The sequence below is a fragment of the Mytilus trossulus genome, chromosome 4 (assembly GCF_036588685.1).
Source record: "Mytilus trossulus isolate FHL-02 chromosome 4, PNRI_Mtr1.1.1.hap1, whole genome shotgun sequence".
In the NCBI taxonomy this organism is placed as follows: Eukaryota; Metazoa; Mollusca; class Bivalvia; order Mytilida; family Mytilidae; genus Mytilus; species Mytilus trossulus.
The window spans coordinates 37,961,619-37,974,527 of NC_086376.1; the positions used below are offsets into that span (position 1 = coordinate 37,961,619).

Sequence of the window (12,909 nt, forward strand, 5' to 3'; positions counted from 1 at the left end):
TTACTTATCTTCACAAGGGAAATTTGACCACAAATTGTTGACTCGATTTTTTAAATATATGTCAATACAGGCAATTACAGGCAAATACATGCTTTAGATGTATAGTCATGTATTTATTTTTTTTCGGTCACTGTATGAAAACAATATTGCAATATTTAAGAAATAATTCATGGGGGCTTGAATATATCGTGATTTTACCACGGGTTGGCCCTTTATGACAAATATTTTACCCTGAGCGATAGCGAGGGGTAAAATATCGGCATAAAGGGACAACCCGTGGTAAAATCTAGATATATTCAAGCCCCCATGAATTATTTCGATTCTAATAGGACAAATACGGCAATTATTTTGGATCGAAGCGCTCTAGGTGATGGCATTATTTGCCGTTCCAATATATAAACGCACTATTAAATTGACGTAAAATAACGGAGCAAACTGAATAAATGATGATGCTTAAACTATTTATAATAACATATTTAGATAATTTTAGATTAATCTAATTATTTATTGTACTTAAATGTCTCATATGTATACAAAAACGGCTAATATAACTCATTTTAGCATCATTTGTTAACGTTTCCTTGTTGTGATGGTTTTCCGTTTCACAAGCGTGTATTTTCCCGTAAATTGCTTATATTCTGACGTCATTGTTCTATGACGTCGAGTCGCTCATTCATTAAAAAACATATGACGTGGGGGTACAATGGGAACAGCCCATGAAATATATTCATATTTTACCACGGGTGTGTACTCAAAGCGTTTGAAGGACGTCATGTTAGAATGTCATATAACCATCAATGACACCAATCTTATAACTGTGTACGTCAGATAGACGTTTGTCTCGTCTTCAGAACTCACCAGGGACGTTCGAATGTTGTTTGCATAGACATATGAAAGACCAAACGAAGCGAATCTGTTAGTATGGTATTTCTAATCTTCGTAAGAGTATTGTTATGTCCCACCTACGATAGAAGAGGGGCATTATGTTTTCTGGTCTGTGCGTCCGTTCGTTCGTCCGTCCGTCAGTTCGTTCGTCCGTCCGTCCGTCTGTTACACTTCAGGTTAAAGTGTTTGGTCAAGGTAGTTTTTGATGAAGTTGAAGTCCAATCCACTTGAAACTTAGTATACATGTTCCCTTTGATAAGATCGTTCTAATTTTAATGCCAAATTAGAGAATCTATTTCAATTTCACGGTCCAGTAAACATAGAAAATGATAGTGCGAGTGGGGCATCCGTGTACTGTGGACACATTCTTGTTTTTCGAGGTATTATTAATCACTTTTTTGTCAAATGTATGGTTATATCCCTACACATACATGTCCACGTATTATACGGCCCGATAATATCATAACTTTAGTATTGATACATTATAACATTGAGTATAGACTAGGATTTGATTTTGATGATGGTAATTTTTTATTTTGTTTATTTTTATCTCTCTCTCTCTCTCTTTTAAGAGCTCGACATTTATTTTGATGGTAGGCATGTTTAAGAGTAACTTTATAATTCGCACTTGGTAGTGAACCCTTTTATTAACATGTAATAACAAATTGAATAATGTTGGATTTTTTTACGACTTTTACTTAGCATAAATAACATTCATAAAAGTGACAGAGCCATCGGTTTTATTTCAATGTTGAGTTCGCTGAAGTAACAGAAGCTTTTTACTTTTTCACCCTTTTTAGTCGGTGAGAAACGTGAATACTTTTATATTTTTTTTTATTTAGGTTTTCTTTTATTCCCGTTGTTCAGAATTATCAAATATAGCCTAATTGCAATAAAATAGAACAATTGCAGCTCCACTTGCATGGAGTTCTAAATTCTTTAAGACTGCGAGGTTATATCACAATAATGATTAATGATTAAAAACTGTAAATACAATTGCATGTGGTTTTTCAAGCTTTTTTGTTATATATCGTCAGAAACTGCTGATTTCTTTTGAAGCAAGAATCTTGCAATCTGATTGGTTAATAACCCAGAATGCAAACATCACCACCCTAATTCATCCGGGGATAGAATTTGCCCAAATTTTCATTTTAATCAAAAATTTTAGGACTAATTACATAAATATAGTAAAAGGTATTTGTTGCCAAACTTAAGGTAAAATTTCAGGTCACTTTGAGCAAAATTTCCAGACGAAAATAGTATTCAAGCAGGAAGCTTTATTGTGTGATAAGAAGAAAATAGCCGATAGAATTTTCACATACATATTTTCGTAACATCAGAAATGATTTTAGATAAAGGAAGATGTGGTGTGAGTGCCAATGAGACAACTCTCCATCTAAATATCAATTTAAAAAAGTTTACCATTATAGGTCAATGTACGGCCGTCAACGCGGAGCCTTGGCTCACACCGAACAACAAGCTATAAAGGGTCCCACTAGTGTAAAATCATTCAAACGGGAAAACCAACGGTCTAATCTATATAAAAAAGAGAAACGAGAAACACGTATAAATTACAAAAACAAACGACAACTACTGTAAACTGCAAGAGTATAAAAGTAGCTATTTTGCAAACAAAATCAAAGTTGTTATTACATACTGTACATGTATAAATCTGAAGCAATCCAAGGGAGTAAAAAATTAAAAACACATTGTATACGCAATGTTGAAACAACAGACAATTGTACCCAGAGTGATGTCATGTGTTTCGGAAGGTAAAATTATGATGGTTCAGTTATTGCTGATAATACCAATATCTAGGTATAAGCTACATTGTAGTTCAAATTGTTACAACACCCATTTTGGAAAAGTTGACCCAAAACGATATTGGTGGTACTTTTAAAGCTTTTTTGGGGGTTTGTCTTCTTGCATTTTTTTAAAATTCAAAACTGTTCGTATTACTAGTATGTCTTGTTGGTGACCTTCTGCCGTTGTATTTTCTATGGTCGGGTTGTTGTCTCTTTGACACATTCCCCATTTCCATTCTCAATTTTATTCCTTACAATGAATCCAGACACACGTGCTGCCCACACTTTACTGTGTTCCATATGTTATGTTGTGTACTCGAGAGTTTCAGATTTCTTATTTTTCTTCCATAACAATACTATTTGTGGTTACCGTTACACAATCCATAAACTAAAGCTATTTTGCAACCATTTTTTTGTAAATGCAGTTAATTTTTTTGCTTCACTTGAAAATTGTGTAACTTTTGATTATTTAACACGCAAATTGAAATGATGGTTCATCTATTCTAACTATTGGCACTCACACCACATCTTCCTATATCTAATTAATAGAAAAGGTATTTATATTTTTCAAATTAACAGTCTGCTTGTTTATACACAATATGAAAATATTGAAAACAAAGTTATACTTTTCATGCGTCTGTAGCCCTTTTCTTGATCATCATGCTACAAAGAATTTTATTTATACAAATTGTTGACTGATTAAAAATGTACTATGAAAGTACCAAAATAATAATAAAAAAAAGAATAACCAAACTAAATAAATTAAATACATTTTCATTTATTTTTCAATATAATACAATAATATTTGTACAATAAACAATGATTAAATCTGAAGAAAATCATTGTTTTGTTTCCTTTTTACAACTTAGTTTCCTTTAGTACAGAAAGTTCGTCTCAGACTTATTATGATGCCTTATTATTAATGAACGACTAAATGCATTGTCTGACGAACAACCTTTTACCATGAACATTTCAAAATTGTTCTTTTTCGAACTTCTTGAAATATATAATAATTTAATATTTTTTTAATGCCAATTTTATTCTATATCCATTAATGTATTATCGTGTTTGAAAAAGAAATTAAAAAAATCTATTGATTTCATTCAAAAATATCCCAAACGAATTTTTTTGTTATAAGGTGTTATTTTCTGATAAATCGTATAATCATTGATGGTTCATTTAGCTCAAGTTCGGTGCATCAATTGCATCTGTATCTTCAAACATTAAAGAAAAATATAGCACTATAAAATCATTCACCCTTACTTTTCAGGAATCCGCTAAAACACTGAAATTTAATCAGTTTATCAGTTGAAGGACACATATGCCGTTGGTTTGCTGTCGCATCTGAGTTGACTCAGAATCATACCTAATGAAATATTTCTTTGTTTCAAATTCTAAGGTCTTTTTAAACGTAATGTTGACAACCTAAAATTTTTTTTAAAACTGAAAAAACTGTAAAATAATAAGTAAAAAATATTTTATTAATTTTCACAAACTCGAATTCATTTTGTTATCTCAGAGAAAGTTTTGGGAAAGCTGAGGTATCAGATATTTTAACGATGGGACATTGCATAGAATTAAAATAACAAAATTATAATATTCAATCAATATACAAAATAAATCCTCCTGCTAACGGATTCTCTCAATATAAATATCGTATTCGTTCAAATCTTTGTCCAGTCCTGTCCGAACAACTTATATCAGTAAATACTGTATCCCGGTTCAACCTTTGTTCTTTGATTTTGACCACAACAGTTATCATCACAATTAAAAATAAGTGGCAGTATCAAAAACGAACGTTTTGGCAGAATAGCGGCTATTGCACTTTGTCATGGAGTCACAATCATTGTTCTCTATTCATATAGTCACCAAGCCCTTATTCCCGGATGTTGCGATTGCTGTGACATATAACCGTTCTGTTGAATCTGGGTCATCTGTGGCATTGAGGCCATGTGGCTGTTCATGGAATTATACGAAGGAGTGGAATAAACAAATGGGTTAACGTTGTATGGTGCCGAGTATGAGGGCGTGACATTCTGACCGACACAAGGTTTTCCATCCCTTACTAGAACAGGTACGGAAACTCTTCTAGGTGGTTGCATATTTGAAAGTTCTAAACTTTTATCTTGGCGCTGACGCTTACATTTGTATCTCCTGTTCTGAAACCAGATTTTAACTTGAGTAGAAGATAATTTTAACAGGCTAGCTAACTGTTCTCGTTCTGGTGCAGATAAATATCTCTGTTGTTTAAAACGCCTTTCAAGTTCATACACTTGAGCTTGTGAAAATAGAACTCGTGGCTTTCTTCGGGTTCTTTGCTTCTGGATTAAATGGCACTCTCCTGGTTTTGTATCTGTGGTTTTGTTGTCTTTGTCACTTTCTTCACAAGATGGTGACGCCGAGTGATCTACAAAGACAAAAGTAAACACTTGAAAAATACGTAATTGCAAAAACTTTTATTCTAAATTAATAAAACTTGGTAAGTCAGAAGCGCCGACATGAAGTACTTCTGTGCACGGGTTTGTCATCAAGTATATATTATATAATGACTTTCTGTAATTTTCAATTGTCGACAGCTAATTAAAGAACGATATATTTATGTCCCGCTACACGAGCGTCCAACAAAAACTGATTAAACGCTGCAAAGTAAATTGTTTCATCAGCTTTTATATATCTGTTTCATACTACTACTTGAATCTGCAATCTCTCTAACAAAAATTACGTTAAAGTTCGCGTGCAAGTTCTGTCATTTTTTCTACATATTTTTGTGAAACATTTTTGTTGCAGATCTATCTTTTTTGGTATTATATTTCTTATTTAAATACATGGTAGTAAACGACGAAAATGTCTTGTGGTATTATATTATAAAAGTTAATTTCAGAGTTCAAACCGAAATTAATATATTCAACTTTTTTATTTTTATATTTTTTGTAATTGATTATTATAGTTATGAATATTCATTTTTTAGTTTAAACTAAAGAAAAAAGAAACAACCGCCCCTTGTCTGTTTACGTTACATCGCACTTGAAAACCCGCATGAGGTTGATACTGTATAACTGTTGCAGTTAATCATTCTCCGCATTCTTTTAATTCTTAACTAACCGTGTGCTTTTTAACAAAGTTGTTTTCTAGTAATTAAAACGTCTAAACAAACAGTCGGATTTGTTCTTGATTTAGTTACTTTTTCGATTCTTAAATGTTCTCCAAATTTTAAAGTTAATTATTATTGAACAACCAAGGAAATATTTTAGTTTAATAGCAATTTTAAAAGGACACGATTTTTAAATTATCTTGTGTAAAAACTTTATAGTTAAACGAAAATAAAGTAAACATTATTAAAGTGTTTTCAAGTTATTGTTTTTAATTGTAGAGTTGATTTTTAAAGAAATTGATAGGATACATGGTATATGTGGGAAACAAATTTGCAATTTTTATTTTTGATTTATCTGATATAAAATATTAACATTAATGTCCATCATTTATGATATTTTGAGATTATCTAGAAGTATGAGGATACAAAACTAAGGAAGACAAAAATCATATCCATATACAACTTATATATAGATTAAATATATATATATAAAGTGCCTAGAAAATCAGCCTAACGATGTTAGAGTAGATTTGATTCGTAACTTCCTCCCCGGCGCCGGGGCTGGAACCTGTACTTTTTTTAAATATATCTATATATTTTAACAAATAACAAATGATGATAAATTCAATGGTTTTAATTCATCATTTACAGGCGCTTTGTCTTCTTCAATTTCAGAGCGTTTAATTTTCCAGAGAAAAAGAAATTATAAATCCTTAAGCATTTTAATTGAATAACAAACGTTAACAATCCTAAGTGATTCATTTGTTTATTAATCAGTTAATTCTCTTTTGGTATAGAAAAGTGAACTTATATTTTATGGTTGAATTGAACATTCCAGTTTTCTGTTAAATACTGGAGACAATGTTTGAACGATAACAAAATCGAAGAGAAGGAACACAAAACTACTAAGAATTACAACTTCACAAGGCGATTTTATGTCTTATAAATAAGTTTGTTTTGTGATCTTCCTACGCTTGCCTGGTCTTGTACTCATCCATGAAGTTTGTCAGATAAGCTTTTACTATGATGGGGGTATGTTTTAATAAAATGCATTTTTGTACCGTATGACCTTTCGTGTGTTTTTCTTTAACTAATTCCATGATAACCTTTAATGATAGAGAGAAGTATTCGGTAGATTGTCTTATGAATTATGGTTTGGCATAATGCATTATTTTTCATAGTTAGATATTTACAAATAGGAAAATATTGAAAAAATAAAAATAAAAAATATACTGAATGTAGAAAAAGTGTAGTTGAACAGAAAATTATAATTATAATTGTTAAACATTAATGGGGGTCGTGTGGCTATATGTTTTAAAAGGTTTCTGTGTTGTGTTAAAATGTCAAAATTGTGGATTAAATTGATTTTTTGTCTTCTTTTCTTTATACATTTCTTGTCTGTCCTTTTTCAACTTATATATGTATATTGCATCTCGAGAACGCTCCTACTTCGTTTTCTTCAAGTCAATTTTAACTTATAATTATTATAACGCATCAAAATATTAATTTCATTCTACTTATTGGTTCAAACTTATTTTATTTTTCTTTATTTACTATTTTTGTTTAATCTGTTTTCTATTTCGTAAATATTAAAACATGTAATTCAGAAAATTTAAAAAAGCATTCTATTTTGAAGTAATTTGTTTTCCTCGTTTAGAATGCAATACGGGTTCACGCAATGAAATATTTTCGACAGAAATAAATTATAAACAAAATCTTGTAGAAATTTTTGTTAAGTTTTCAAAGCATAAACTCTCATCCTTAAACAGGGTTAATAAATAAATATAACATACACACATATTGATAAAATTATTAATTTGCATGATCAAAAGTTTGAGGTAAAATTCAATATGCTACTTTTCGAAGAAAAATGGATTCGAATGACTCTATCATCATATCAAATATAAATATATAATAGACGTTTCAAAGTTCTTATCAATCAGAATATATCAAAGACATCTGGAAATATTAAATTGTTTATGTGAGAAAAGCTAGATATTGTCGGTCTATCTACCAGTAATCAACCAGAATATATCTTAAATTTCTCTTGCTAAACGGCACACTAAAATCATGGGAAGTAATGATAGAAATTCTCATGAAAAAGAGAAAAATATTTACAAATGAAAACGGAGCTTGTATTAGATAACAGTTAAATTTAAGTGAAAGTTTTAACCTGAACTTGAACTTTGGTTTGTCTACTAAACCTGGTCCGTTTTTATTGTGACCATGGAGTTGTCTTATTTCATAGATATATGGTTTTGATCCCCCTTGGTATCTTCAGTTTTTTTTATTTGAATCCCCTTTTTTTAAGCATTTGTATTTATTTCGATATCATATAAATATGCGAAGACTAAAGATTGCATGTTATTTCACTCCTATACTTTTCATAAATCTTTCATTTAAATACAACGCGACAATATGAGCATTTTTTTGCATTAATGTCAGTAAGCACACTTTGGTTTCATTTTGTTGCCTCTTTCATATAAATGTGAAGTTCAAACAAAATGCGAAATTGAATTATTCTGGGCACTTAAATGAAGTTAAATGAAAATAATGTTTCCTGAATGTAGAACTAATTTATTTTTTTCATTTTTTAAAGTCTTATCAGAAGGAAATAACAAAATGAAAGTTGAAGTACTTCAGCAGAACTTTATTAAAATGCAGAAATTTTTCGTGTTTCCTTCTCTTTCAACATGTGTAAAAAACTAAGATCTATTTGTCGGAAATGTTTTTGAAATTGATGTAAATCAAAATTTCACACATGGTAAACGTAAAAGAAAATTAAAACTTGGACCCGTTAACTTAAACTTCCGTCACCCGCAAGTCTCCTTGATTTCCTAATGATAAGATTTCAATTTAATAAAAATTGTCGAAAATGACATTTGTGGATTAAAAAATTGAATTCAATTTTTTTAATAGATACTGCGTTATGGGATAATACCGAACTCTGTGTGTTACATCAGGAAACCCCAAATCCTGCTTAATTTAATACATGTTGGTACAAATATCTAATTAGTAGGCTCGTTTTCCACTTCATTATTTTATCAAACTTCCATTTAACTTCCGACCGGACCGAGTAACCCAGTATTAATAACTCCATTCTAAACGATTTATATACATAGCCTTTGAACCCTATAGTTCGTGGACCGCTAGCTGTCGCATTAAAATTGCTTCCCACCGAGATTTCGATGAGGTTTACAGAGATTTAACGATAAAACTATTTCTCTGCCGTATATCTTCTGCATCATAAACGGCTGAACACATTGCAGTTTATATATACTAATAAAAATTATGAGGCATACCATTCACAAATTTATTCCAGTTGTGATTGTATCGGTTATTATTTTTCACATATTTTATATAAATCACTTAATCATGATATCAGATCGTCCCTAGATTTGTTCTTCGTCGAACAAATTAGTTAGATATGGAGTTTGAAAAAATAAACATGCATTTTTTTGTTAACTTTTATATAAGTTTCAGTTTCTTATTAACTTATTTTTTGGATTACTACTGTATGTTAGGGGTTATCCTTTAAAAAGATTTTTTACATCATTCTAATCGCTATTTTATCATTTTTCTTTACTTTGCAATAAATTACTGCAAATCTCTACGCCATGTGAATCAAGAAAGTAGAATACAGAATAAAGACATTTAAGTTTTATTCATATAAATGGAAAAGTTAATGAATATTGGTGTATAGAGGGTAATATTTAGAACGGTTAAATTCCCGGCCAAATTATATCACGAATGAATAATATAAACTCTATTTTTGAAAGATTTTGTTAACATGAAAGAGTCTTTGAGTATTGCATCCTTTCACATTTTATCTTTAAATCTTTAAAAAATCTGTTAATGAAGAGTATTATATGAATAAATTTAATTTAAAACTATTTTGCGTAGATTTTAATTATCAAAATTATCTGTGCAGGACATTTTTTTTTGTCAAACTACAAGTATACCATGTTATTATTCGGTAGGATATTTAAAGGTTTTGAAAGTTAAAAATAAATTGTTTATTTCCGTATTTTTATCAAGTCATATCCGATTTTTAATATGTTTGTTTACAATTTAGCAACGTCAAAAAATATTTTGACCGACCTGATCGGAAATATAAACAAACCAAAGTTACTTATCCTGTGGAAGAAAAGAAATTTAAGAAGTTTATGTTGTAATAAAGCAAAAAAACTTTAAAATAATACGAGAAGAAAGGTCGGTTTGTTGTTAAGATCACAAAGGTCATAATCCGATCGGATTTGTACCATTACAAATGGTGAAAATATCATTCGGAAGTATTAGCAAAAGTAATCTTCCACGATTTTGGAATTATACATTATCAACAAGTCTTTCGGCCTTTCCCGCACTTTTTAATTAACCTTTGACTGACTTTGTATCCTTTTATTTCAGATATAACCAAAGTTGATATGATCTTATAGTTTTGACAAAATCCATTGACAGTAAGCATTTAACAACCCGAAAGGTTCAGTAAGGAGATTTTGATAAAAAACACACAAAATTTACACAACTTTACAAGTTTAAAACACCATCACAAAGCATCAGTGTATGATTGAATATTTAATGAGTCCATTTTAAAAATATAAGATCCTTTTATAAAGTTACGAAGTTTATTTAATAGGGGACACTTATTTCAAAACTATTCACCAAAACAAGTAGGGAGTTTATAACAGGGGATACTAATTTTAAAACTATCCAAGAAAAAAGAAGGCTTATAACAGGGGACAATTATTTCAAAACTATGTAAGAAAAAAGAAGGCTTATAACAGGGGACAGTTATTTCAAAACTATTCAAGAGAAAAGTAGACGTATAACAAGGAACACTTACTTCAAAACTATTTAAAAAAAAAGGCTTACAACAGGGGACAGTTATTTCAAAACTATTCATAAACAAAATAGGCTTATATAACAAGGAACACTTACTTCCAAACTTTAAAAAAAAGAAGGCTTATAACAGGGAACAGTTATTTCAAAACTAGTCAAGACAAAAAAGGCTTATAAAACAAGGAACATTAATTTAAAAACTATTTAAAATAAAAGTAGGCTTATAAAAGGGGACACTTAATTCAAAACTATTAAAAAAAAAGTAGACGTATAACAATGAACACTTACTTTCAAATTTAAAAAAAAAGAAGGCATAGAACAGGGGACATTTAATTCCTAACTAGTCTTGAAAAAATAGTTTTATAACAGAAGACATTTATTCTCGAGGATACTCATAGCGATATAAATAACTTAAATATGAAAAGAATGAAAAAAAAATGAAATAAACAAGTATTATTATCATTTTTTAAATAAATGTATAATAGCTACATTATCATGATGTTAAATAATGATCGTTCTTAAAACCTGATGCTCTGCATGCATACTGTAGCAATGCTTTGATCTCAAAAACTGTTAAAATATTTTATATTTGGAAACTTAAATTTCTTCAAGATCACTAAACCCAGGCAAATGATGTTTGAGTGAAGGTTAAGTTGGAGGTTATATCTGAACCAATACACACTATATATCTACTTATTGTGTATTGTCTTCTTAAAAAATAACACTATAACTTTACTCTATTTCATTCAAGACACTTACATTATACAAGAAAACTTTTGAAATAATATTCACCACTTCTATAAAACAACAATTCCTCCTTCAATGCTAATATTTTGCCAATTCTTAACCCCTTGTGCGACAAGTGTGTTGTCGTGTTATTGAGAAGTTACAAGATTCCAAAATGTCATCCTTAAACTTCAAAGACTCTGATACTGAGCAGACCTTCTTAGGAACACTTCGAAACCCGATCATTATCAAAGCATGTTTACAAAAGAAAATTAAATTTATAGACTTTTCAGATAAGTGGGTACTTTTTACCTATTGATATTCATTAAAATCAGAAAATCAGTAAATATTCAAAAGTGGCCGTATTAAGTGGCCCTTGATAAGTATTAAGGGGATGTATGGTTCCGACATCTCCCTCTTAAGACTTATTATATTCAACTTACGGTTTTCAAGAACATCCATATCTACTTGCTCACTTTTTGGAGTAAGCAGTTGTGTTTCTGAGGCACATGGTTTTCCTGTTCCAGAGTCCGGAGAATCTGTATGGTATTGTCCGAGGTCGTGTCTAGAAGGTCCATCAGATAGGGGTAATGACTGTGGCGAAAGTGTCGTATACGTTGGTTGCATCGATGACATTGGCGGTGAAGATGTATTCCCAGGATACAAACACGAAGAACTGGTTCCTATCTGATCCATTCTATAATCATAATTTCCTGACATTGGAAAACTTGCATGTGAATAGTCCAAACCGGCATGCATATTTTGGTCAGTCCAGGGTGAATTGTGGTTCATTAGAATGTTATTAACCAGAAATGGCGAAGTTAAGTTGTGACTATTTGGATACGAAGACATAATATGCACTTAATTTTTTTTCACTTTTTAAGTTGATGACATTCGCTGTGTATGATGAGGGTTAGCCTCTAGGCCACACGTTTATCATCAACAGAAATCTGAATCGCTCAGCCAATCAAAACACTCCTCTTCTCTCACCGGATGAATTACAGTTTCCTGGCTTGCAATGAAAACACAGATTTGTTGTTCTATTTCCGAAAATGAGGATTTAGGAGTTTTATATTAACTGGTATTATTTTTGTGTGTGTTTTTGATATTATTTTACCAGATTACAGGAAAGACTAGTTTTAATTTGCATTTTAGATCACGATTTACTCATTTTCTTTAACATTTAACGTTTCTTCTGTTTTTATTTATTTTATTAAGATATAGAATTACATCAAAACTGTTAAAATCAATTTTTAATTTACTAATTATGATTTGAGAAAGATTTTTTTGTAAGAATTTTTATTAAGAAAATATGTGGCAATGGATAACGCATTGTTTTTCCTTATCGCAGTTAGATGTTTATATCTGTTCGTGTTTAGTTTGGGTTAAAAATCATTTACTAGGAATTTGTATGTCATTTTCTCCGATAAAAACGATATACCACAGTGAAAGTAGAATCAAATAGCCTAACACTGAACCATTTACCGCCCGCAGTTTGGGGGTGGTTTTTCTCAAAGCTATGAATGTAGCAAACGTATACGTGCCTTAGCCATATTGCACGTC

The 12,909-nt window shown here is 30.5% G+C and overlaps 1 protein-coding gene across 1 annotated transcript; it reads right to left on the minus strand.

The window, feature by feature from the left end:
- Positions 1 to 4,153: 4,153 nt before the first annotated feature.
- On the minus strand, positions 4,154 to 12,290 carry LOC134715252 (homeobox protein Nkx-2.3-like). The gene is made up of 2 exons (XM_063577314.1): positions 11,790 to 12,290; positions 4,154 to 5,097 (listed from the first exon to the last, which is right to left on the minus strand). Exons 1-2 carry the CDS (start codon positions 12,196 to 12,198, stop codon positions 4,556 to 4,558), a joined length of 951 nt encoding a protein of 316 aa, XP_063433384.1. The 5' UTR covers positions 12,199 to 12,290; the 3' UTR covers positions 4,154 to 4,555.
- Positions 12,291 to 12,909: the final 619 nt, after the last annotated feature.

Excerpts from the sequence above, each read along its gene's own strand:
- LOC134715252 (XM_063577314.1), bottom strand. The coding sequence starts at position 12,198 with ATGTCTTCGTATCCAAATAGTCACAACTTAACTTCGCCATTTCTGGTT. Across the intron at positions 5,098-11,789 it reads TATGGATGTTCTTGAAAACC|ATCACTCGGCGTCACCATCT; the intron begins GTAAGTTGAATA and ends TTGTCTTTGTAG.